General features: G+C 30.6%; 11 protein-coding genes across 11 annotated transcripts; 4 read left to right on the forward strand and 7 right to left on the reverse strand. All coding sequences in view use genetic code 12, as the record gives it.

The window, feature by feature from the left end:
• Nucleotides 1-358: 358 nt before the first annotated feature.
• On the reverse strand, nt 359-2,782 carry CD36_42280 (uncharacterized protein; the record flags this gene model as incomplete). The annotated part of the gene is made up of 1 exon (XM_002419847.1): nt 359-2,782. One exon carries the CDS (start codon nt 2,780-2,782, stop codon nt 359-361), a length of 2,424 nt encoding a protein of 807 aa, XP_002419892.1.
• Nucleotides 2,783-3,262: 480 nt separating this feature from the next.
• CD36_42290 (peroxiredoxin type-2, putative) lies at nt 3,263-3,793 on the reverse strand (the record flags this gene model as incomplete). Its single annotated transcript, XM_002419848.1, has 1 exon — nt 3,263-3,793. One exon carries the CDS (start codon nt 3,791-3,793, stop codon nt 3,263-3,265), a length of 531 nt encoding a protein of 176 aa, XP_002419893.1.
• Nucleotides 3,794-4,689: 896 nt separating this feature from the next.
• Nucleotides 4,690-5,469, reverse strand: CD36_42300 (glycosylphosphatidylinositol anchor biosynthesis protein, putative; the record flags this gene model as incomplete). The annotated part of the gene is made up of 1 exon (XM_002419849.1): nt 4,690-5,469. One exon carries the CDS (start codon nt 5,467-5,469, stop codon nt 4,690-4,692), a length of 780 nt encoding a protein of 259 aa, XP_002419894.1.
• A 668-nt stretch (nt 5,470-6,137) lies between these two features.
• Nucleotides 6,138-10,400, forward strand: CD36_42310 (subunit of the mRNA cleavage and polyadenylation factor, putative; the record flags this gene model as incomplete). The annotated part of the gene is made up of 1 exon (XM_002419850.1): nt 6,138-10,400. The coding sequence occupies one exon, from the start codon at nt 6,138-6,140 to the stop codon at nt 10,398-10,400; it is 4,263 nt and encodes a 1,420-aa protein (XP_002419895.1).
• A 407-nt stretch (nt 10,401-10,807) lies between these two features.
• Nucleotides 10,808-12,376, reverse strand: CD36_42320 (GPI-anchored cell wall protein, putative; the record flags this gene model as incomplete). The annotated part of the gene is made up of 1 exon (XM_002419851.1): nt 10,808-12,376. One exon carries the CDS (start codon nt 12,374-12,376, stop codon nt 10,808-10,810), a length of 1,569 nt encoding a protein of 522 aa, XP_002419896.1.
• Nucleotides 12,377-13,443: 1,067 nt separating this feature from the next.
• CD36_42330 (uncharacterized protein) lies at nt 13,444-14,469 on the forward strand (the record flags this gene model as incomplete). The annotated part of the gene is made up of 1 exon (XM_002419852.1): nt 13,444-14,469. The coding sequence occupies one exon, from the start codon at nt 13,444-13,446 to the stop codon at nt 14,467-14,469; it is 1,026 nt and encodes a 341-aa protein (XP_002419897.1).
• Nucleotides 14,470-14,801: 332 nt separating this feature from the next.
• On the forward strand, nt 14,802-15,440 carry CD36_42340 (ER lumen protein retaining receptor (HDEL receptor), putative; the record flags this gene model as incomplete). Its single annotated transcript, XM_002419853.1, has 1 exon — nt 14,802-15,440. The coding sequence occupies one exon, from the start codon at nt 14,802-14,804 to the stop codon at nt 15,438-15,440; it is 639 nt and encodes a 212-aa protein (XP_002419898.1).
• Nucleotides 15,441-15,602: 162 nt separating this feature from the next.
• Nucleotides 15,603-16,340, reverse strand: CD36_42350 (proteasome component, putative; the record flags this gene model as incomplete). The annotated part of the gene is made up of 1 exon (XM_002419854.1): nt 15,603-16,340. One exon carries the CDS (start codon nt 16,338-16,340, stop codon nt 15,603-15,605), a length of 738 nt encoding a protein of 245 aa, XP_002419899.1.
• Nucleotides 16,341-16,945: 605 nt separating this feature from the next.
• On the reverse strand, nt 16,946-17,272 carry CD36_42360 (mitochondrial import inner membrane translocase subunit, putative; the record flags this gene model as incomplete). The annotated part of the gene is made up of 1 exon (XM_002419855.1): nt 16,946-17,272. The coding sequence occupies one exon, from the start codon at nt 17,270-17,272 to the stop codon at nt 16,946-16,948; it is 327 nt and encodes a 108-aa protein (XP_002419900.1).
• A 1,398-nt stretch (nt 17,273-18,670) lies between these two features.
• On the forward strand, nt 18,671-21,421 carry CD36_42370 (uncharacterized protein; the record flags this gene model as incomplete). Its single annotated transcript, XM_002419856.1, has 1 exon — nt 18,671-21,421. The coding sequence occupies one exon, from the start codon at nt 18,671-18,673 to the stop codon at nt 21,419-21,421; it is 2,751 nt and encodes a 916-aa protein (XP_002419901.1).
• Nucleotides 21,422-21,649: 228 nt separating this feature from the next.
• CD36_42380 (zinc finger-containing transcription factor, putative) lies at nt 21,650-25,849 on the reverse strand (the record flags this gene model as incomplete). The annotated part of the gene is made up of 1 exon (XM_002419857.1): nt 21,650-25,849. One exon carries the CDS (start codon nt 25,847-25,849, stop codon nt 21,650-21,652), a length of 4,200 nt encoding a protein of 1,399 aa, XP_002419902.1.
• Between the last annotated feature and the right edge of the window lie 105 nt (nt 25,850-25,954).

Consider the following 25,954-nt stretch of genomic DNA (forward strand, 5'->3'; position numbering starts at 1 on the left):
TTATTATTAGTACAAGTAATATTGTTTATTATTTGTTATTGTTACAAATTATGAATAGTAATGATACATAGTTTAAAGAAAATGAAAAAATGAGTTTTTTGTTGTTGTTTTCTATTTGAATCTCAGATTTAAAAATAGATTATGGTTTAAATCGATTAATTTGTTTGTCAAGACAACAACGACAACAACAACGACAACAACAACGACAACAACAACGACAACAACAACAAAGTACTCCATGTATAAGTAATAGATTAAGATCTCTTCTTTAAAACCAATCTTTTGCATTTCTCTCTATCTCTCTCCCACCTCCCTTCCTCTCTTAGACTTGACCATTTTTAAATTGCTATATATTTAATCATAAATAAATATCATCATCATTCATATCATATTGTTGTTGATACTTTTCTGAATGTTTTGATGTCATAAAATTCATTGATGATTTCCCAGAATCACCATTTATATCTTTTTCTTTTTCTTCTTCATTAGTATTAATTTCAATTACTCTTTTATTATTAGTAGTGATAATTTGTTCATTTTGATCATTTTCTTCAATATCAATGAACTTATCAATTAATAATTGAAATTTATCTTGATATTTAATGGCATTAATTTCATTTATCCCATAAACTTTAATATTATTAATATTAATATTAGTATCACTAAAAGTATTGATGTTATCACCAATTTTATCAAATTTGAAATATAAATCTTTCCCACTAATTTGTAAATTAATAAATCTAATTGGTAATCGAATATGATAAATACCATTATTATCAAAAGATTTAATATGATATTGTTTAATTAATTTAAATTTTGAAATATATTTATTTTCATTTTGATTTGGTAATTGTGAAGAAGTTAATTGAGATAATGGAATTTTTGATAATTTATTAAATCCATTCTTTGTATTTGGTTTAAATCCAATTGATAATAAAATTCCTTGAGACGGTGATGGAGAATTGTTATCTTCTCGACATTCAAGAATTATATCAGTAGGGATAATATTGGTACTTAATCGTATACCCAATTGATTTCCACCTTTCCAAACAATATCATCATCTAATAATACATGATTGGCATTATATTCATCTTGATAAAAATTGGATTTATATATCCACCATCCATATAACATTTTTTCTAATATACTATGATGATGATTATGGCTAGAAGAAGAAGAAGAAGACGACGAAGAAGTAGTTAGAAACCCCAAGATTCTTGCACCAGTTGAATAATCAGCATAATTGATTGATGTTGATGATGTTCCTTGAGTTATTAAATCAAGTATTGAATTGATCCATAATTTATTTGTTTTGGGATCAATTATCACATTATGATTTTTGGTTTCATTGCCATTGCCATTGTTGTTGTTGTTGTTATTATTGGAGACCAAAGTTAAATTATCAAGAATATTATCAATATCTAATCGAATATCTTGTTTTATAGATTCCATTGATTTTGAAATCAATTTTTCAACATATTTTTGTAATTCTTGTAAATCATTAAATTTTTCCAATTGTTGTAATTTTTCATCAAGATAAGAATTTTGATAATTATCAATAAATTTATATAAAAATTGATGAAATTCCGGACTTATTTGAATTTGATTATTTTCTAACGTTATTATTTTATCGTCATTATCATCATGTTTGGTAATAGTTGATTTATTTTGATTGCTTTTTGACGATGATTGTTGATTCTCAATAACATTAATAACTTTATTATTCAATTGATCAATTTGTGATTGTAATTGAAACAATGTTTCTTGTTGTTTTTCATGGGAATTTTTCAATTCTTGATCTAATCGATGTAATTTCCCATCTAATTTAGCCATTTTAATCGTATCAAAAGATCCAATTGACGGAAATAGATTCGGTAGTATAGTGGAAATTTGTCCAGTTATCAATAAATACCCCAATATGGTTATAAGAAATGATATCGATGAAATTATAATATATTGTTTCCAATTAATATTGTTATCATGCTGGACATTACTCAACTTGGAACCAACAAGATTAATTTCATCTGATTCCAGTATCGATGGTGATCGCGATAGTGATCCAAAGCTTTCTTGTTTATTAAGTTTATTCAGTCTTGTTCGAGGATATCTATAGTGATTCTCTTTTGTAAAGTTGTTGTTGTTCTCATCATCATTATCATCATCATCGTCATCGTTGAATACATTTTTCTCTTTAAATCGATCAGTATCAAACTCATGATCTCCATCACTTAAATATCCATCCTCATAACCACTTGCATCAAAATCACTTTCTAACAGTTCTTCATTAAATGTATCACTATCACTAAGTATATATTCATCATCTTCATAATCTTCATCACCTCTACCCCCATCAATGTTGGCATCCTCATTAGCATTAATACTTTCCTTTAGTTCTCCATTCAAAAATTTCAAATACGATTTATTAGTATCAAATTCATCCAATTCCTCCTCCTCCTCCTCTTCATCATCATCATCATCGAACTCTTCTTTTTCTTGAACAAATTTCCCATTAGGAACATCATTTATAATATCATTACCATTTTCTTGTATACTGGTTTTACTATTCAGTATAATCTTTGCGATTTTTTCATCAATCGATACATCTGAACTATGATTATGATTATTATACGAAAACACTTCGTTCTTGTTGTTACTGTTACGACTTTTTCTTATAGGTGATCGAAGTGGATTGGCTTTACCTATATTATGTTTCAAATGAACGGAATTATCATCATCATCAGTATTATTGGTGAATCTGGGAACCATAGAAAATCCCGACATATTCGTGTAGTATTGTAAACAATTTCCTCTTTTAAAAGGGGGGGGGGGTGGTAGTAGCTTATAATTGTATATTGAATTCCAATCAAAATCGTATTATTTGTTTGTTTATGTATTTGTTGTTGTTTTTTTTTTTCGCTCTCTCTGTTAAAGTTGGCTGGTTAAATTTTTCAAATTTGTTTTGGAATTGAAGAAATTTCATGCACCGCATGGTAGCATCAACATACCGTTTAAACTTGAACCAGAGACAGATAATGATTCAATTGAGTAGCACCCAAACACAATCCTAGAGACTATAACGGCTAACTGAATCAGTATTTCAACTTCTAAGTACTACAAGAGATATGAACTTTACACTTTGTACCGGTTGGTTTACCGAAATTTGGCATATATATTCATATAATTCAAAATTCATTAAACCCTACAAAATTTTCATCTTACCAAATTCAATCTCATCTTCCTATTCTTCTATAATTTACTTCATCAATTGTGGATTCTCTTTAAAATAGTTTCAGCACTAGAAATTTCCAGGAAACCTAAACTATCTTCAGTTTCCAAATAAGTGATTTCTCCATTAACAACAATACTAGCATATCTTTGTAATCTTAACCCCATACCGGCCAGAGTCAAATCAGCAACAAATCCATCACCCAATTCTTTAGAAATAGAAGCATTAGGATCAGTAGCAAAAATTACATAATTCTCTTCATCAGTATAACCTAAAGCTTTAGCCCATGCTGCCATTACAAATGGATCATTGGCAGATAAGACAATGATTTTTTTAACACCTTTGTCTTTGAAATCTTTTAAATGCTTCAAATAATCAGGGATATGTTGTTCGGTACATGTTGGCGTGAATGCACCAGGCACAGCAGTGACAACAACAGTACTGTTTTGAAATAAAGATTTTAAATCCAATGGTACTGGAGAAGCACAAGCAATCAAACTTGAATGGTCTTTAGAATAAGGGATGTATTTTGGTTCAATGTTAGTTGGAAATTTACCGTCAGTCATAATGTATGTAGTTTAGTAAAGATTGATTAAGAAAGAAAAAGGAAAAGAAGAAAGCAATTGCAGTGAAATTGGGAGATATTTATACAATTTAAAGTAGGGAGGAGGAGCGGAGGCAGGGAGGCAAGGAGGCAAAAACTGAAAACAAAAGTGGTAGTTAAACAAAGGGGGAAAGAAAGAAGGACAAGGAGAGAATTGTTAGAGAAACCAACAAATTGAGAGGGGGGGGGGGAGGAATAAACCTTTTTACGGATCATTCTATATATCTTATAACCGAAACCTCATATAATATGTTGTTACTCTCATCCTTAATTAATCTTAAACAAAATCTTTCGCAGGAGAAAAGTCCGAAAAAAAATTCTTCTCAATTCTATTTTGTGTTGTTGTTAATCAATACTGATGTTGATGTAGATGGGTAATCGTACCCATTAACGTTATTACACAAATATATTTTACTCATTCCCGACTCGCTCTATTATTATTGCTATTTATTCCAGAGTAATATAGCAAACTGAACTGAATATTCAGTTTTATCAGGTTATGTTCTACAACTATTCAATATCTTACACAAATGATATTCTATGTTGAGCAATTATCGGCTATTGCTTTATCCACTTTCCGAGACAAAGCAACAACAATGTCATGTTTAATTACTAATTCAACTCAATGAGATCACTTGATAATACTACCAGTCTTACGTCATTTGCTTACAATTCTCAACAGACCCCTTTTCCTTTCCTTTCTTTCTCCTGTTCCGGGATTTCGATTTCTATAAATTATACTCTCCTACTACCATATCTCTTCGTGGTGGTGCTCTTAACTCCAATAAACAGGTTATGTACACATACACACAGTTTTATATTATTTCCTATTTTCCCACCAACTCTACTTCGATTCAACTAATTTTGATCAACTGAGTGGGAGAAGTAATTTACAATTAACGACAAGACCCCACCTACAACCCCACCTAAATAACCACCAATCAATAATGTAATTGGCCATTGTTGCCATGGTCTATCCCAATCTAAAGGAATAGGTATAACTCCTAACCAACAACCACCCAATGTCAACAAAACACTAGATAATATACAATGACGGAAAATAATCCGGTACAAATGATCTTGCTTGAATAATTTGTTAATCTTATTGACATCCAAATTGAATAATATAATTAAAGGGTTGAAAATTAATTGGGATAAATGCAATGATAAATATAATGTTTTCAATGAATATTTATAAACTGGTGCACCCATTAAAACAATTACAACAAACAATGGTAATGACAATACAATACTAACAAATATACTTGATCCAATTAAAAGTGGAACATTATTATCACTAACTGAACCATTGTTAAGATCATTTTTGGTTGATTTTTTCAATGGTAATAAATTGATATAAATAATGTAATTATAAATCACTTGTATAGGTATACTTGTAAGAAATCCTTTCCACATCACCGTTTCTAAATCTTGAGTTAACCCAGAATAAAACATCGCAACAAGTATAAATATATTATGAAATGGAATAACTAATAAATTGTTTTTAATTTGAGGAACAAATGTCAAATATGATGGACGTGATTGTTTGGATTCAGAATCAGTTTCTAAGTTATTGTTGTTGGATACATCCTTACTGAAGGATACCGTCTTTTTCATAGGTCTAATTGTTGCCGGCATTCCTAAAATTTATAGTCTATATATATATGTGATAAAATCTGAGAATACCAATTTATAAATATTATACCTCTATATCAGAGCGGAGTTGTTATGAAATGGCGTTGAGAAGTTAATATTAAGGTGCTCCTGGAGGTGAACTATTTTTCAATTTTTTATTGATTGTTAGTTAACTATTTGTTTGAATTTATTTGCGCGTGAGTGGATTTACGCCAAAGTCGTGTCTTTTTGCTGCTCGTGGGACGAACAAATAAACTTTCGACTCATTGAAGAATACATGGACCTACAACTCCTCCCATCTCGACTGCTACTGGTTAAAAACGACGAAAGCGAATGGCCATAACAATACTGTTAACAAATCTACATCTATACACTTTGTTATCTTTTGAAATATTCTATTAACAGCATAACATATATCTTCTCTCTTTATTAGAGTGATTATCATCATCATCAATTATGTATATGATGATTCTTTAAGAAGAAATCTTTTGGTGTTAAAAAAAAAGGCGACCACCAACATCTCATCAACAACAACAACAACAACAACAACCAAAAACAAAAAGTGCGTTGCAAGAATTTTTTTTTTTTTTTTCATTCTACTAACTAACCACTTAAATCATATCCAATTTCTTAGCTTCCCTTCGTTATCACTATCAATATTATACTCTGCTATGGATGCATATCACGAATTCATTGATCCATCAAAAGTGAATAATTGTGTGGGATGTAATTTCATCTCATCAACCAAAAGAAACCTCATAGTGGGTAAAGGGTCATTATTACAAATTTTTGATACCATCCAATTAAAACAATCCACTATTAATAAACCACAATATCGATTGAAATTAATTGATCAATTCAAATTACAAGGAGCAATCACTGATTTAAAATCAATTAGAACTATTGAAAATCCTAATTTGGATTATTTAATGGTATCGACTAAATATGCCAAGTTTTCAATAATTAAATGGGATCATCATTTAAATACTATAGCCACGGTTTCATTACACTATTATGAACATTGTATACAGAATTCAACGTTTGAAAAACTTGCTGTTTCAGAATTGATTTTAGAACCAACATATAATTCAGTAAGCTGTCTTCGATTCAAGAATTTATTATGTTTTTTACCGTTTGAGGTTATAGAAGAAGATGATGATGATGAAGAAGAAGAGGATGACGAGGAGGAGGAGGAGGATGAAGATATGAAAGACTCCAAAGAAAAGACAGACAAAAAACAATTGAAAACTGATGAAATAGAAGAAGATACAAATGGTACTAATAAAGAATCACATTTATTCTATGATTCCAGTTTTATAATTGATGCCACTACTTTAGACTCATCAATAGATACCGTTGTTGATATGCAGTTTTTACATAATTATCGTGAACCAACAATTGCAGTGTTGTCTCTGAAACAAGAAGTTTGGGCTGGGAATTTGATCAAATCAAAAGACAATATCCAATTTCAAGTATTAACTTTAGATTTAAATCTGAAATCTACAATTTCTGTATTCAAGATTGATAATTTACCCTATGAAATCGATAGGATCGTTCCATTACCAAGTCCATTAAATGGTACATTATTAGTTGGTTGTAATGAATTGATACATGTGGATAATGGAGGGGTATTGAAACGTATTGCCGTCAATAAATTTACTCGTTTGATAACTGCATCAATTAAAAGTTTCCAAGATCAATCTGATTTAAATTTGAAATTAGAAAATTGTTCCATAGTACCTATTCCTGATGATCACCGTGTTTTGTTGATTTTACAAACAGGGGAGTTTTATTTTATTAATTTTGAATTAGATGGGAAATCAATTAAAAGAATTCATATTGATAATGTTGATAAAAAAACTTATGATAAAATACAATTGAATCACCCTGGTGAAGTTGCTGTATTAGATAAGAACATGTTATTCATTGCCAATTCCAATGGGAATAGTCCTTTAATACAAGTTAGATACCGTGACTCATTAAAAACACTGGAAACCAAAGAATCTAAATTAAAGCAAATTGAAGGCAAAGAAAAAGAGGACACCAATGACGAAGAAGAAGAAGAGGATGAAGATGAAGATGACTTGTATAAGGAGGAAGAAGAGGAGGAAACTCAAAAAACGATAAGTAAATCTCGTATCGAGTTTTTATACCACGATGAATTGATTAATAACGGTCCATCATCTACTTTTACATTAGGAATATGCTCAAAAGAGAGATTCAAATGTAACTTACCTAATCCAAACTATAATGAAGTTTCTATTTTGAGTAATGCCGGGACTGATTCACAAACCAAATTGAATATAATCACTCCAACGATTCAACCATCTATTTCATCATCATTAACATTTTCTCAAGTTAATCGAATGTGGAATTTAAATCAAAAGTATTTGATAACTTCCGATGATGTCAATTATAAATCGGAAATTTTTCAAATTGAAAAATCTTATGCGAGAATGAAATCAAAACATTTTATTAATAATGAATTAACCATCAATATGCACGAATTAAATAATGGTAAATTCATTTTGCAAGTGACACCTAAACAGATTGTATTATATGATAATAAATTCAAAAAAAGATTCACATTGAATGATGAAATTAAAGATGATGAAATTTTAAGTAGTATTTTAAGAGATGAATTTTTAATGATTTTCTTAGCTAGTGGTGATGTAATGATTTTTGCCATTAATACTTATAATGAATCATACGATAAAATAGAAATTCCAAAATTATTAGATGATACAATTATCACCACCGGGTATATTACTAATTCTCATTTATTGAGTGCAGTTTCTAAAAATGTTAATTTGTTATTAGGTAATAGCACCACCAACAATGACAACAACAAAAGTAACAATAAGAAAAAGAGAAAATATAGTGCTTTAAGTACTTCTGGAAGAGATAAGAAAAATACTGAAAAACCACAAACAACAGCAGCACATACACCAAAAGTAAATAAAGTGAAAACATTTGTTTTGGTCACTGGTGACAACCGTATTGTTGCATTTAATAGATTTCATGGAGAAAAATGTTATCAGTTAAACAATGTTGATCGGTTTACTGATAATCTTTCCCTTGGATTTTTTGACCCAAACCAACAAACAGTTGATCCATTTATAAAACAAATCATGTTGAATGAATTGGGTGATAAATTTGATAATAAAGATGAATATCTTACTATTTTGACTATTGGTGGTGAAATATATATGTATAAACTTTATTATGATGGAGAGAATTATTTTTTCAAAAAGGAAAAAGATTTAACTATTACGGGTGCTCCAGATAATGCTTTCCCCTATGGTACTTCAATTGAAAGAAGATTAGTATATTTCCCCAATTTAAATGGATTCACTAGTATTTTTGTGACTGGAGTAATTCCATATTTGATTTTGAAAACCATTCATTCAATTCCAAGAATTTTCCAATTTTCAAAAATTGCTGTCATGTCAATTTCAGCATTTTCAGATTCCAAAATTAAAAATGGATTGATTTTTTTGGATAATCAACAAAATGCTCGTATTTGTGAATTACCATTAGATTTTAATTATGAATTCAATTTACCAATGAAACATGTGGATATTGGAGAACTGATTAAATCAATAGCATACCATGAGACGTCTGATACAGTTGTATTATCAACATTTAAACAAATTCCTTATGAATGTCTTGATGAAGAAGGGAAACCAATTGCTGGTATTATCAAAAATATTAAAGACACACCTGCCATTTCATTTAAGGGTTCTGTTAAATTAGTCTCACCCTATAATTGGACGGTCATTGAAAATATTGAATTAGGGGATAATGAAGTTGGCATGACGATAAAATCAATGATTCTTGATGTTGGGTCAGAATCAAAGTCTACGGTTGGAACTGATCCCAATTCATTAATTAAAAAATATAATAAAAAGAAACGAGAATATATCGTTATTGGAATTGGGAAATATCGTATGGAAGATCTTGCTGCCAATGGGATTTTCAAAATATATGAAATCATTGATATTATTCCTGAACCTGGGAAACCAGAGACTAACCATAAATTTAAAGAGATTTTCAAAGAAGATACTCGTGGTGCTATCACCAGTATTTGTGAATTAAGTGGACGATTTCTAGTATCACAAGGTCAAAAAGTGATTGTTAGAGATTTACAGGATGATGGTACTGTTCCAGTAGCATTTTTAGATACCCCAGTATACGTTTCTGAATCGAAAAGTTTTGGCAATTTAGTAATTTTGGGAGATCCATTAAAAGGATGTTGGTTAGTTGGATTTGATGCTGAACCATTTAGAATGATAATGTTGGGTAAAGATACCCAACATATATCAGTAGAATGTGCTGATTTCATAATCAATGATGATGAAATATTTGTATTGGTTGCTGATAATAATAATGTTCTTCATTTATTAAATTATGACCCTGATGATCCTCAATCAATTAATGGTACCAAACTATTAACCAAGGCATCATTTGAATTGAATTCAACAATATCATGTTTAAGGTCATTACCATTGAAAGATATTGATGAGAAAGTACAAAATGAGACCGATGCTGCCGCTGCCGCTACAATCCCTCTTCCAAATAATACCCAAAATAACTTCCAAGTGATTGGATCTACCCAAGATGGATCATTTTTCAATGTTTTCCCCATTAATGAAGCAGCATATCGAAGAATGTATATTTTACAACAACAATTAATTGATAAAGAGTTTCATTATTGTGGATTAAATCCAAGACTTAATCGTATTGGTAGTATCAAATTACAAAATAATGAAACTAATACTAAACCAATTTTAGATTATGATTTGATTAGAAGATTTACTAAATTGAGTGATGATAGGAAACGAAATTTTGCTAATAAAGTGAGTGGCAAAGGTATTTATCAAGATATTTGGAAAGATATTATAAGATTTGAACATGCATTGAATGATCTATAAAGAATCATACTTAGATATATATATATATATATAATGTTGTATCAATAAAAAGTACTTTTATTTATTTTTTCTACAAAAAGATGATGTGTTAGGTTAATCAATATACAACAAAAGATGACTTAAGGTAGGAAGATATAGAAATTGAACAACATTAGTTAATTACAATAAAAATGTCGAGCTATAGTGGAACAACCGTGATTATCCAAGCATGTCAATTTTCATGATCACCAAATCTCCATAGTTAAAAACGAAAAATATTGTTTAAGAATCGCAAATTATCAAATTACTATAATTATTATTAATTTTAATTATCAATCTATATAACGAAGCATATGTATGTTACACAATTTAATCTTTTTTTTTTTTTGAAGTTTTTCTTTTTTATCATAAGTTGAGTTTTATTATGATTATATCATAAAGAAAATAAGAGAAACCACCAAAGAAAGGAATCCAGTGATATTAGTTGTGAAAACAGTAGCACCAACACCTTCATAAGTACTAATAGCAATAGTAGAACTTTGATCAGAATGTTTTGAAGTTGATTGAACTTGATTAACAACTGGAGTTTCAGTAACAATATTTCCTGATATCACATTGATAGTGACTGGTGGATTAGAAGAAGTACCAGCTGTGGTGGTGGTGGTGGCAGTATTACTAGAAGTAGCTTCTAAACTTGAAGATTTTTCAACAACTGGAGATGAATTTGGTTGTTTTGATTGAGGTTTTGGAGTTTCAACAGAAACAACATTAGTTGTTTCAGAAGTACTTGACAATGGACAATAAGTTGTATAAATAGTTTCTTCACTAGTGTAGACTTTAATACCAGTAGTTTTTGTTTCTTCATGACATTTATTATTTGAACATGAAGTTATGGTTACAATTGCTGTAGATATTTTAGTTTCAGTTTCTTGTGGATTACCAGCAGTAGTAGTAGTGGAAGTAGCAGAAACAGTAGCACCAGATTTAGTATTTGTGGCTTCACCATTAATAGAAGCTGATGATAATTTAGAAGTGATTGTTGTCACTGGGAAATAAGTGGTATAGGCAGTTTCATCAACAGTATAAACTGAGAATCCACTAGTGAAAACAGTTGATGAACATTTGTTATCAGAACATGAAGTAACAGTCATGACAGTAGTTAAGACCTCGGTTTCAGTTGATTCTTCTGTTGCCACAGCACCAGAAGAAGTGACCACCAGAGGAGAATTTGTTTTAGAAATCGGAACATCAGTAGTGATAACCGTCAACACACCATCAATGGTTGTGGTATAAGTGGTGGAACTTTGTACTTGAGTTGTCAAATAACATTTGCTTTCCGAGTTACAAACAGTTTTAACGACATGAGAAACATCAATATCAGTTTCATATTCGTATTGAGTTTCTTGTGGTTTACTTGAAGTTAACGAAGACGATGATTCGATAGCTGCTTTAGTTGAAATTGGAGAAACAGCAGTGGTACCAGAAGAAGAAGAAACAATATCAGAAGTGGAAGCAACACCAGAAGTAGAAGCAATTGTTGATTCAGCATCAGCAGTAGCAGCAGCAGAAGCTGACACACCAGTAGTGATAACCGTCAACACACCATCAATGGTTGTGGTATAAGTAGTTAAACTTTCTGAATCAACAGTAACATAACAATTGTTGTTGGAGTCACAAACAGTTTTGGTAATATGGGTATAATCAGTATCAGTTTCATATTCATAACGAGTTTCTGGTGATTCACTATCAGAACCACTACTACTATCACCACCACTAGTAGCAGAATTAGCACGAATTGTTTGAATAGTAGTATTTAGATAACGAGCAGATGATAAATCCGGCACCACTGACAATGCCGATGAAGATGGTAATGATGATGAAGACGCAGATGAAGATGAACATGATGATATTGAGGAAATGGTGGTTGATCTAATGGTATTCATACTAGCTGATAAACCAGCAGTTAATAAAACTGAAATTGGTAATACTGATCTCATTATTGTTGAGTTTCTATTATTCTGGTATTATGTTAAATATTTCTTGTTAATTATTATTTATTTATATGAAATTTGGAGGGGGTAAATAGGTTCTGTTGATGAATTTCTTGAGAATAAGTAAAAAAAAAATCCAAGAAAGTTATTATTGATAGTTGTAAAAGAAAATAGAAAGAAAGAAAGGATGAAATATAAGAATTTTAAAATAATAGAAATAGAAACAACTTTAAAGAAAAAAACCAAGAAAGAAATATTGGACCACATTTATATATTTCTGGAGCCATCAAATAAACCTTTTCAATTGATCTGAAAGCTGGTGATAAAATCTATAATTGGAAAACCATGATTTAAAACAATCCAGCAAATTCGGAGTATAATAATATCGTATTGTTTATTGCATAGTGGAATGGCATTTGAACCAAAAACAAAACTCCTTGCAACGAAGCCCTTTCACTAAATAAAATGCTGGCAAATACTGAATTGGAACATCCAGTTAATCAATCTTGATATACGTTAGTTGCGAAATTAAAAATTAAAAATAAAAAATGCGAAAGGAGGGAAAGGAGGGTAGTGTGAACAGGGAAAAAATATATATATATTACTGGCAATTAAGCCCAATTGGGAAAATATATGCGGCTTTTTTGGTCTTGATATTTACAAAACAATGACTTAGCGTGCCCCATGCCCAAAAAATATTATTTTGTTTTCCAAGACCATCTCTTTTCATACCAACCATCGTTCCATTCCATGATTGAATCTTAAATAGAATAAACACAAAATAATTGAAACAAGAAAACAAGACAAAAATCTTATATTATAAGACCATTATACACCCAGCCATCTTTGCAGGACAATTAACAAAAGATTACATTATACTTTATTGTTCTTTTGCTTTATGTTTAATTGTTAAACTTTAATTACTGGTGGTGGAGTATTCTTGGAAGACAAAATAAAAATATAACGATTTTATACTTGACAATCTACAAATCTGTATTGTTCGTTTTTTATTTCTATATTACGGGAAGTACCCGAAAGGAGTCACTAGTTAGTTTATTAAGTGGGTTTTAATTATGCAAATTGCCGTATTATATCTACTATTGACATCTTGCATGATCCATATTTATGCAATCACCTCATCACCAACGTCATTGTCTTCCATTACTGATCATATAATAGAATTTGACGATAGTTCCATTCAGTCTACTTTAGAACAAGCGGATTTTTCTTTTATTTATTTCTATTCTGATGTTTGTAAATATTGTCGGAAATTTGAACCTACATTTGAAAATCTAAGTGTATTATACAATCAAGTTAAACAGAAAGACACCAAGAAGAGAAGAGGTAAAAAAGATAATAATAATAATAATAATAATGGGGGGTTATATTTTCAAATTTTGAAAACTAATGCTAGACAAAATAATCGATTGAGTCAATTGTTTAAAATTTCTCAATATCCAACACTAAAATTATTAAATTATAAAACTAAAGAAATTATAACTTATGATAATAAAAATAATCGAGATTTACAATCTATTATTAATTATTTACGACAAAATTTAAAAATTGAACCTCAATTTGAAAATTTTAAAACCAAAGTCAAATATTATCAATCTCCCTCAATTGATTCTTCCAAACAGGATTTAAACTGCTTTGGAAATGAAAACGAAACTAATGCGCATGACAAATTAGTATTTTTCATTACTAGTTATTTACCCGATTGGATTGATTATCAATATCCAGCTCATTTTGTACATCAATTGGCATTAGATTATCAAGATTTAACTATTATAGTTGTTGATGTTGAAAAATTGAATGATTATGTTGTACTATCAAAGTATGAAATTAATAGTTTCCCTAGTGTGATGTATTTGAAAAACAACGGAGATTATAAGAAATATCAATTTAGTAGCCAATCAAAACATGAATTGGATTATCATCAAATAGAAGAATTTATTGAAAGTATTGATCAAGATGATGCGATTTGGGAAAAAGTTAAAAAAAGTCCAGTAGATACTGAAACTATATCACAGCAACAACATGAAGTAGATAATGATGACGAAGAGGATGATTTAACATTTGAACATATAGAATTATGATTGAATTGGATTGAATTGAATTGAAGAACAACTTGTATATATATATATATTAGTTAAATTGGTGTAGATGTCTTTTACTAAGTGCCTGCATATAGAAATACCTAACATAACAAGTTTAAACATTTTTTTTTTTTTTTTTTTTCAATTGACGTGGTTGAATTAAAATTGTGAAATCAAAAAAAAAAATAAACCACCACCGCTCACACTTTACTTGTTATTAAACTATCAACCACAACAACTATATTTATTGAATTGATTCTTTTTCAAAAACTCATTTATATTTATATTCAATCCCAAAAAAACACCATAACAGAATATAGACCTATTCAATCATGAATATATTTCGTTTCTTTGGAGATCTTTCTCATTTAGCCAGTATATTTATCTTATTATATGCCATTGAACAAAATCGATCAACCAATGGATTATCATTGAAAACCCAAGTTTTATACGTTGTGGTTTATTTAACAAGATATCTCGATTTATTCACAAAATTTTATTCATTTTATAACACATTATTAAAACTTGTTTTCATTGCATCATCAATTTATACCGTTTATATAATGGTTTATAAATATAAAAAGCCCATTCAAGAAAATATTGATAATTTCCCAATTAAATTTTTGATTGGTGGAGCAATATTTGCCAGTTTAATTTTCACTCATAAATATACCATTGGTGAAATTGTTTGGTCATTTTCTTTATGGTTAGAAGCAATATCAATTTTACCTCAATTATATATATTACAAAAAACTGGTGAAGCAGAAAATATTACTACTCATTATATTTTCGCTCTTGGGATTTATCGAGCATTATATATTCCAAATTGGATTTATAGATATTTTGCTGAAGGTCATTTTGATTTTGTTTCAGTATTGGCAGGGTTATTACAAACTGGTATCTATTCTGATTTCTTTTATATTTATTACACCAAAGTATTGAATGGTAAGAAATTTGAATTACCTGTATAAGTAAGTATATGTTGTAATATATTTTATACTGAAATTCAGGTTCTTTTGATGACCAGTTTGGTTGTTCTTTGTATTTTTTTTTTTGTAGTCATTCATATATATATATATATGTGTATATTATATATAAACCACCCACTCATCCAATCCAATATTTCTGCATCTTTAATCTCTCTTCAATGGATAATATTCAGTTCTAATACCATCTTTAGTCACAATCTTTATTTCTAACCCATCACCAACATAAATATGTCTTTCTCCAGCAGAAGTGAAAGCATCTCTAACTAATTGAATCACTTCTTCTAATGTCAAATATTTCAATGGTTTTTTCTCTTTACCATCAGTTCCTGGAACAAATTGATTTTTGAAATTGACTTGATTATCTAAAAATGGCATAATTAAACTAGCAGCAGCACCACCAGCTCTACATTGTTCTCTTTCATATGAACCAACTGGATCATAAGAATATACTGCCCCCTTACCTTCTTCATCTAATCCAGCAATTAAAGTACTGACATAATATGGGAAAAGTCTTTTACCATATAATAATTGTTGAATATATCTTGCAGCACTTTTAATAGCTAATTTTTTCCCATTATTATCAAATTTATACCAAATTAACAGTTGTTTAAATCGATCTATTAATGCTATTCCATCAGCAGCAAATCCATTAGCCGTCATTAAAATATCATCACCAACATCATGAATCTTACTTTCATATCGTGATTGTATTGAATAACCTTCAACTTGTCTTGTATCGCCGGCTAATACAGCAAAATCTTCTCCAGCAATACCTAAAACCGTACCTCCATTATCAGAATATGGATTGAATCGATGTTCAATGGGTACTGTTTGTATTTCTGATGAATATTCTGATGCTACTGTTGTTTGTACCGAAGACATATTTTTGAGTGTGAACAAGTTCAAGAACTAAAACTTAAAAAAAAAAAAAATTATCAATTGACTGTTATAACAAAATTATAAATCAATTAATAAACTTCAATTGGATCTATGTTGTTGCTGTTGTTGTTGTTGTTGTTGGACTTTATCCTTGGTTGTGGAATAATATGCGATTAATAGTTTCGCCACTGGTAAAAAACAACTTTTTTTTTTTCTGTTCTTCTTCCACATTGAAATTCTTTCATACAAATTGTTGGCACCAACAACACGACCTAGACCTGAAAGCATACATGAAAAGAATACTTCTACATTATACATCTGAGCCCAAGACCCTGAAAACTTAGGAACCACTGCTATTGATATTATTCAAGTTTGCAATAGATTTACAAGAAATATGATTTGTATCACAATTCTTTTATTTATTTACAAGTGGATACATATAAGAATATATACAATCACTTTCTAAACAAAAATGATGATTTCTTTGGTTTATTAACTCGAATTATTCTGAACAATCACAAATTATAATACAACCAATGTTGATAAAAGAAAAGAATAACAGTAAACTAATTTAGATTAGTTTATCTAATCCCCCCTTTTTTTTTCTTTTAATGGTGTTGTTCTTGTTGTATTCTACCAATATAAGCTTTAGAAATCACATTCCAAGATCTCATGTATTTTTCTCTACATTGAGAAATACATTGTAATTCTGTAGGCGATAAAGTATCTTTAGGAATCAAAATACATTTATCAAAACAATTTTCAGTGATTGTTCTTACTAATTCAGTAGCATTGGCAGCAGCTAATTCTTGACTGATTTGATTTTGAAGATCTTGTTTGATTTGTTGAGATTTTAATGATGCCGTGGAAGTAGAGGAGGAAGAGGAATCAGTTTGAGTCGATGACGATGATGATGATGAGTTCCAAAATGCCATTATAGATTATTTAAGATATTGTGTTTTTTTGGATTGTGAATGATTAATGTATATGAAAATTTGGCTATGGAAAAAGTTTGTCTACATTTTTTTTTCATGTTTGAAGTTTACGACTGGAATAATTTTTTTTTTTGTCTTAGTTCGCGGTCGTGGTGGTGATGGTGGTTGTAAAAACAGATTTGTTCTTGCTTGGATTTACAGCAACTATTACAATAAATGCCATCATACACAAAAGAAAAACCTGTTAGAACCAATCCTCATATTCAGAATTCTAATTGACGTTATGAAGTGGGCTCTTGAAAGACGGGCTAAATTAGTGGGGGGTATTGACAAAGCTTTTTCTTCTACTTCTAAAATGCTTTATCATCTTAACTCCAAAACTTGACAACCTGTTAGTCAAACCACCAACAAATACCATCACACCAAAATTTTTTAATGTTAGATTTTTAACATCAATCTACAGGATAAGCCAATTCTCAGAAGTTGGATTGATTATTTGGCTTGTTGATTAAACAATACTCAATTTCAAAAAAGTTGGTTGCAAAATTTAAACAAAAAAGTAAGATGAAAACTAAGTAGCTAAATTTGGAGAACACCAAAAGAGTTGCTTACTAATCGCCCGCAAATAATTTTCAAAGTTAAACTAAGCTCGGTTAAAGTAATTGTCTTTCCAAGATAAATGTGTTCTGTCCATACGAACAAAATTTTAATCCAAAGAAGAAGGACAAGAAAGGGAAACCTAGGAGGACCCAAAAAGATTTCTAATCCCTTGGATCAAAATTTCCATACCAAAGAATTTGGTTTTGTCTAAATGAACTTTTACCCCAACCAAACTTTTTAGTTCTACAATTATTATCTTTAGTGAGAAAAAAAAAAGAGACAATGAAAATGAAAAAAAGGAACAAACAAAAGCGAGAAAGAAATAATAATTCTTTCTTTCCTTCATCTCTCCAACCCCACCACATTTTTCTTTTTGTTTACTACTACTACTACTACTACTACTACTACTTCCACACCTTCACATCGACAAAGCAACTATTCATTTTATTTCTTAGTCTTTTTCCTAATTCTAAATCCACCCAATTGTTTAAACTCAATAACCTGAATCATAAATCCGACATCTTATCAACTATAGATTAAAATTTAGACTTCTTTCAACATCATCACAATCCACCCACTCTTTTTCTTTTTAATATTACAACAATTAAATTTAGTTAATCACCAACTTAATTATAATTGAATATACTTTATTTTTTTTTGGATTTTCAAAAAATTTCTCCTCTGTGGTTTGAGAAATTTGGTTTGGAATCAGTTAATTACAATAATACAGTTTTTATTTATACAGTCATAATCCCCATCATATATCCCCATACACTTACATATTCACAAATCTTTTAAATGGATGTCGATTTAGAAAAAAGAACTAAAGTTTCACGAGCTTGTGATTATTGCAAGAAAAGAAAATTTAAATGTTCAGGAGTATCTCCATGTGAATTATGCACAAAAAAGAATATACAGTGTGAGTTCAGCATTATTGATCGACGTACAATCCGCCGCAAGAATAAAAAACGAACTGTACGAAATAAACCAGTAACCAATACCATCATAGGATCTCATAAAATTAGTAAAGATAACGATGATAATGATCAAATCGATAAACAAACTTTAAAATTGTTGACTAAAAAATCTAATGTTCCCGAACAACTTCAGCCATTGTTAACATTTCCATTACACAAATTGGACAATAAACTAAACGAAGAAGAACCAGAGGAAGACAATGATCAAGAAAAAAATGAAGAACGGGAACACCCACAGAGTAACATATCACTTCCATCTGGGTCCAATTCAGGGTCTTACAATCCTCGAAATCCTAACCATGATGGAAAAGAGAGTAACAAAAGTAAAGGTAGAGTCTTTACAACCAATGCTACAGGGTTCAATATTGCAACAACAACAACAGACGAAAGAGCAGGCGGAGGCAATCAACAATCGTCCTCGATGCCAAAGAAAATAATTATCACAAGAGAACGTTACCCCCCTAAAGTATTATATGATGGTGAAGGTAACTTGAGATATTTTGGAGAAAGCTCACCATTGTCTTTTCTTTTCCAATGTCGTAGTGTTTTTGTTGATAAAATTGGAGACTCAAATTTCACATTAGAAAATAACGATTCATTGGAAGTTATTGAAGATTCTGATGAATCTTACGAAGTAATACAAGTTGCCCTTCCTAGCCGTCAAATATTGGACGACATTATCAAAATTTTTTATAGAAACATTCAACAGGCAGTCTATTTTGTAAATATTGATTTCTTCAAAACCCAAGTTATTGATCCAGTTTACGAAAATTATAGTGACTGCACACCAGGTAAAATTGCCCTTGTCAATCTAGTTATCGCAGTTGGATTATTATACGCTGAAAACACAAACGATCCATTAGTGAACCTTTTGCAATCGCCAACTATGCGATCATCAGCCTATTTTGAGTTTGGGTTCTTTTTAGCTAAAAAACATATGACCAAAGGTGAATTATGGATAACCGAGGCATTTGCCTTGGCATTTTGTTATTACACTTCTAAACAACAACGTAACTCGGCTTGGCTAATGTTAGGTATGGCAATTCGAAACGCACAAGCATTAGGATTGCACAGAAAATTCATAAATGAGTCATTTAGGGATCATAATTATAGAACTCATCGAAGAAGGCTATTTAAATCCTTGTATATGCTAGATCGCATTCATTCAGTATTACTAGGTCGTCCATTGATCATTGATGATTATGACTGGGATGACTTTGATAGTGAAGATATTTATGATCTTGATTCGGATAAAAACCCAATAAAAGATCCACGATTCGAATGCATAATACAAGCATGCAAAGTGTCAAAATTGACTGGGAAGGTAATACGAAATTATTATCTAGATGGAATAATCAATCCATATAAAGCAGAAAAATTGGCAATAGAACTAAAGTTGTGGTCACTCAGCTTGCCTGAATACCTTCAGATTGATAAAATTTTCAGACCAGAGACTGTCAATAAAATGCCATTATTAACTATGCACTTGTCACAATTATATTCCATTGTATTGTTATGTCGACCATTTTTCATGTTTGTTATAATGAATAAAAAGCACAAAAAACATTCCACTAAGAAAGCTAATGGCGAAAATTTACAAAAGAGACCCAAAACAAGATTAGAGACTTCAATGTGTAATTTCTGTAAGGCAACCACCAAGTCATCGACATTAATCATTCAAATGGTTGAGAACTATATAATTTCAACTAATAAGTTAAAGTCGGCAAGAGCTGAACTGAATGGGTTGATACATACTTGTTTAATGGCCAGTTTAATTGTTGGTTTATCGATTTTATTCCTTGAAAATAATGGATATAGTATTGAAGATGGATATTCATCAAGTCAGTTAATGAAATATTTAAATTCATCAAAACAGATTTTCAAATTTTTTGATAGAGTGAACAATGCATTATCAATGAAATTTCATAATATAATTGAAAAAATGCAATTGGCATTGATGAATAAATTCAATCTTGACGTCAATGGTGATAGGATTATCAATTTGAATGAGAGTCAACAAGGACAACATACACATGACATAGTACCACAATCGCAACCAACGGTGCCACCACCACCACCACCATCACAATCGCAACCACAACCACAACAAACTCAACCTAATGGAAACATAGCAAATTATAATTCCAACTATAACAACCAAGATAATACTACAATGAAAGCGGAGGTGGTAACAAATCTACCTACTTCATTCAACGAAGATTATGATAGATTTATTGATACATTTGGTAACTTGCCGAATTTTTATTCTTCAAATCATAATTATGGCAATAACTCACACCAATACCAAACGAATGGTGTTGATTACTATAATGCCAACAATTACCACAACAATGCACAAAAACATAATGGTAATAATTATAGCAATCATGCAATGAACCATCTGCCAGAATCTGTGACTAGTTCCACAAATTTATCTTCATCGAGTAGTAGTTATTCGAATCCGACTTATCATCAAGACCCAACCAAGAATAATTTGACAACAGATTCATTAGATGTGTTTATGTATAATGTCGAATTGAGTGATATTTTATACGATGTGAAACCTAATTGAGATATAGAATTTGCGTGTGTGTATAGATTTAATATATTGATTAAAATAAATAACTTTATAAAATAAATAAAAACTGATTAACGAACTAACTAACTAAATAAATAAATAAATAAATTATTTGATAATAATGACAACAAGAATAGCGAAAAAAAAAAAGGAAAAATCATAGAAGCAATGAATGAATGAATGAACGACGGAATCATCAACATATTAAAGTATTCTTATCTTTTAACCATTCAAATTAGCTTCATTATCAATTAAATATTTTCTAATTTCTGATAAACTATCTCCTAATTTCTTAAATACGCAAACTTTTAAATTTAAATCATAAATATAATTCAAAACATTTTCTCCCATTTTTAATATATATAAAGTCTTTTCTAATCCAAAATCTTGTGATTGATGTTGATTTTGTTTAGTACCATTGTCTGTAGTATTAGTAGTAATATTATGATGATCCGAAGATAATACATTACCATTATAAAGATACAAGTTTGTGAATTCTTGTTCTAATTTTATCGATAATGCATTATTATTGTTATTAACACCACCACCACCACCACCACCACCACCTCCTCCAGTTGTTTGATATCTCAATTTCAAAAAACTTTCAAGTCTTTCTAACAATTTAAGAACCATACTATACCTATGATTTAATTCAAATATTAAATCAGTATTAGCAAATGGTGATGCATTATTATCATTCTTACGCATAACGTATACTGAAAATATTGACAACACAGCAAATGCATGAAATAACATTTGTGCTTGAATCAAATTGCTTGATTTTTCAACTTCTTCAAATATATCAAGATTAATATGTTTCTCAAAATATGACATGGTATTTTCTTTATCATATCGTAGTTCATCATCAATAAATCGTGAACATTCTTCTTTTTTGGAATTACCATTATTGTCCATATTCAAATACCCAAAATCAGTATCAAATGCAGAAATTAATTGATCACCATTGCTTTCATTGTTGTTGTTGTTGTTGTTGTTAATCTTATTGTTGCTTTCACAGGTATGGTCATTCTTACTTTGATTTTTATTATTACTGTTTGAGTCTTCAACTTTAAATAAAATCAACTTGAGTACCAGTATACAACAATCAGCAAGTTTCAAATAATCATAATCACTAATTGAGTTAAGTGGATTCGCTGTGCTATGGGCATCCAAAAGACGATGATAGTTTTGTGTCAAGTCATCATAATTTTTAAGCCAACTTTGTTCTTTAAGCAATTTAAGATCTATTAAAGATGAAATTTTGGTAAAACTAACTAATAAAGCATAATCAATTTTTTCCATATCTTTATTGGCAGGTAATCTAAAACAGTTGAACCCCATTCCATTATTGGAAGGATAAAACTTAGTTAAATAATCCAACACTTTGAATGTATCTACTTCTTTCATCTCTTGATATTGCTTGATTTCGTATATACCATGCACCAAACAATTGAATCCATATTTACAAAGGTTTCGTAGTTGATGGGCGACTTTCGACTCAACCTCTGGTGCTACATTATTATCCAAAATACCAAATTTCATTATTGTCAATAATAAATCTCGGAAAACTATTGGTTCATTCTTGCTATTCAAATAACCATCCAAAGTCTTGTTATTTTTTTGAGAAAACTCTTGAAACTCTTGAAAATTTTTGAAATTCCATAAAGTCTCTTCATCTCTGGAAGTTACAGCCAATTGATTTATATCATTAATTGAAAAAGTTAAAGGCACATTGTACATCATCAATAAATAGTTTGTTAACCGATAAATGATAAATACTATTCTCGTCTGAGATTGCATGTTTATATTATTTTTGTATTTCATCTCATCATTCAAATTATTGGCAAATAGGGATGTACCATTATCATGAGAATTTAATTTATTATAAAGTTCTTCATCTTCACCGTTGCTTGAAAAAAAAATCGGTCCCTTATTTTTTATTGATGTCTTAACCAACGAATTTAAAGCGTTCAATTGACGAATAACAATATAAACATTATTTTCATTATCTGAAAATAATCCATAAAGTACCGACAACGTTAGTGACTGGAGTAACCATAATGGATTACTAGACGGGCTTGTCTCCTTACCGTTCTTGTAATTCTTGTCATTACCAGAGTTTGTCTTTCTACTCTCTAGATAAATGTGTATTGTTCTTCGTGATGCTTCATAAAGATGTTCAGCATCGTTTTTGTTATTGGCCAACAAGGCTCCCACGGTTGCCACTAACAATGGCAAACAAACTCTAGCACTTTCGTTGTTTATATCTTCATTGCAAGTCATGGCCATAATTTCATATTCATTCAATTTGGAAGGATGTAAGAATGGAAAATGCGACAAGAATGATTGAATGAAAATAGTCAAATAGAATTCCAATTTTTCATTAGAAGGTATAGTAGGTGTCATTATTCCACTTATGGGATATTTACCTAATGCTTTGTTTATCATGTGTCTCATGTGATTAGTAAACAATTTATTGCTAGAATAGTTATGCAACCTCATTTTATTCATCACTGATTGGTCTAAATGTGGTGAAGCGCCACTAGGATGGGATGATTGGTTATGAAGAACAAATTGGTTGTTTTGTTGATTCGGTGAAACAATATTGTTTGGTGAGTTATAGTCATTAGCTGAAGAAGTTGCAGACACATTATTATCTCCATAAAACGAGTAACCTCCAGGCATAAATTTAGAAATAACATCTTGGCCTATGTCGTCAATGGTATGAAGGAAATTCAAGTCATAATTAATATGTTGGTTATTCTGATTATTACTGGTATTGTTATTATTGAAATCACCAATTCTCCCAGTAATCCCTGGAACCATTTCATTTTCCATTTCTTGTGTGATAGGTGATAATGGTTTGAAAGTTTGAATTGGATGAGAAGAAACCGCATTTGAAGTTGTCGATATAGAATCCATTGGAAAATTGAGTATATTTTCTGGAATATCGTAAAATGAATAACCATAATGGTCTTCACTTAACATGTCATTCCGCGATAATCCAAGCAGGGACTGATTTGGCTGTTGTTGTTGGTGATGGTGATGGTGCTGTTGTTGTTGCTGTTGCTGCTGCTGCTGATGATGAGCAGCAACACCATTTTGGATTTCTTGATTGGTAATTGTTACCGTTGGCATCATGTAGGAACCATCAAATGGAGTATTTAAACTGTTTACACTTTCAGATCTTGCTTGGCCCATGTCGGTTGCTGAAAACGTTGATTGATGAGAAAATGACCCATGTTGACTGACATTTACCGGAGGCGTTACATGATCTGCTGAAGCTGTTATAGAATTCTGGCGCATCAAGTCCGCAGCAGATACAGAATCAGATAATCCTGGAATATTTGGGATATTATTTAGCCAAGTGATTTCATTATCTAATGAGGATGGTAAAAATTGAGGTGTCGAGAATTCGACACTATCTGGTTGTGGATATATATCATTAAACTCTGGTATATTGATAGCATAATTTGCACCTGATTGAGCAGAAAATGATGCACCTCTTCTGGATCTTGTTGGTGTTACTGAAACCCCACTATTAGTGCTTGATACGATTTTTGTATCAATGACAGCCTTTTGACGTTGACCAAGAGCCTGCTTGTGCAATGAGCTGGAGTTTTTTCTCGTAGGGTTAGACGAGTTTTTCCTTGATGTGGTTGTTGATGATTTAGCTACTTTTGACTTTGTGGTGTTCGCCTTGGTTGGCTTTTGTTTCAGGTGGAATAAATTCAAATTGAACTCCGGTGGAGGGTCGGTTTTATCCTTTTTACCATTCTTTGTGGTTCCTCCAGCAGATCCCTCATGATCATTTTCGTCTTCCGAATTTGCCATTTCTTCATCGTCGTCCTCATCATCTTCACCATATTGGGATTTTTTAATTGACTTTCTTCTTAATCTAGTTATTGCGTCGGCACAGCCAGCGTGTAATTTCTGTGCATGTCTTAGTAATAAATCTCGACGACTAAACTTACGTTGACATACACCACAACTGAATGGTTTTTCCTTTGTATGTGATCTTTCGTGTCTACGTAGATGTTCTAACCGAGCAAAGGCTCTTGTACAGACTTGACAAACAAATAAACGTGGTTTCCCAGAGGGGGTTGTACCAAATGCAGTCAATTCTAATGGGATATCTTTAGACTTCTTTGACGCTGTTGTTGTTGTCGCATTGTTGGTTGTTGAATTTGTTGAATTACTTGGCGACATGGATGTGCCAGTATTTGTATTCTGTTTTTTGTGCTTATAATTCTTGGAAGCGTTTGCAGTATTGGTAGTTGAGGCGGGAATGGACGCATCTATTGTTGTGTTTGACATGGTTGTTGTACCAGTGACACTATCAATCATATCTCCGGACTCAGTCATTAAAACTGGGTTAACAAAATAATTTATGTATTGACTCTGGTGAGTTGGTGAAATCATTCAGCTAGTTTTATTTTTTTTTTTTTCTTTTTTTAATTTTTTTTTTCTTTCTTACTACTTTTTTGTTTTCTTAACAATTATTCTCTTTTTGTGGGTTGGGAGGAT

This window comes from Candida dubliniensis, chromosome 4 (assembly GCF_000026945.1).
Source record: "Candida dubliniensis CD36 chromosome 4, complete sequence".
Taxonomy (NCBI): Eukaryota; Fungi; Ascomycota; class Pichiomycetes; order Serinales; family Debaryomycetaceae; genus Candida; species Candida dubliniensis.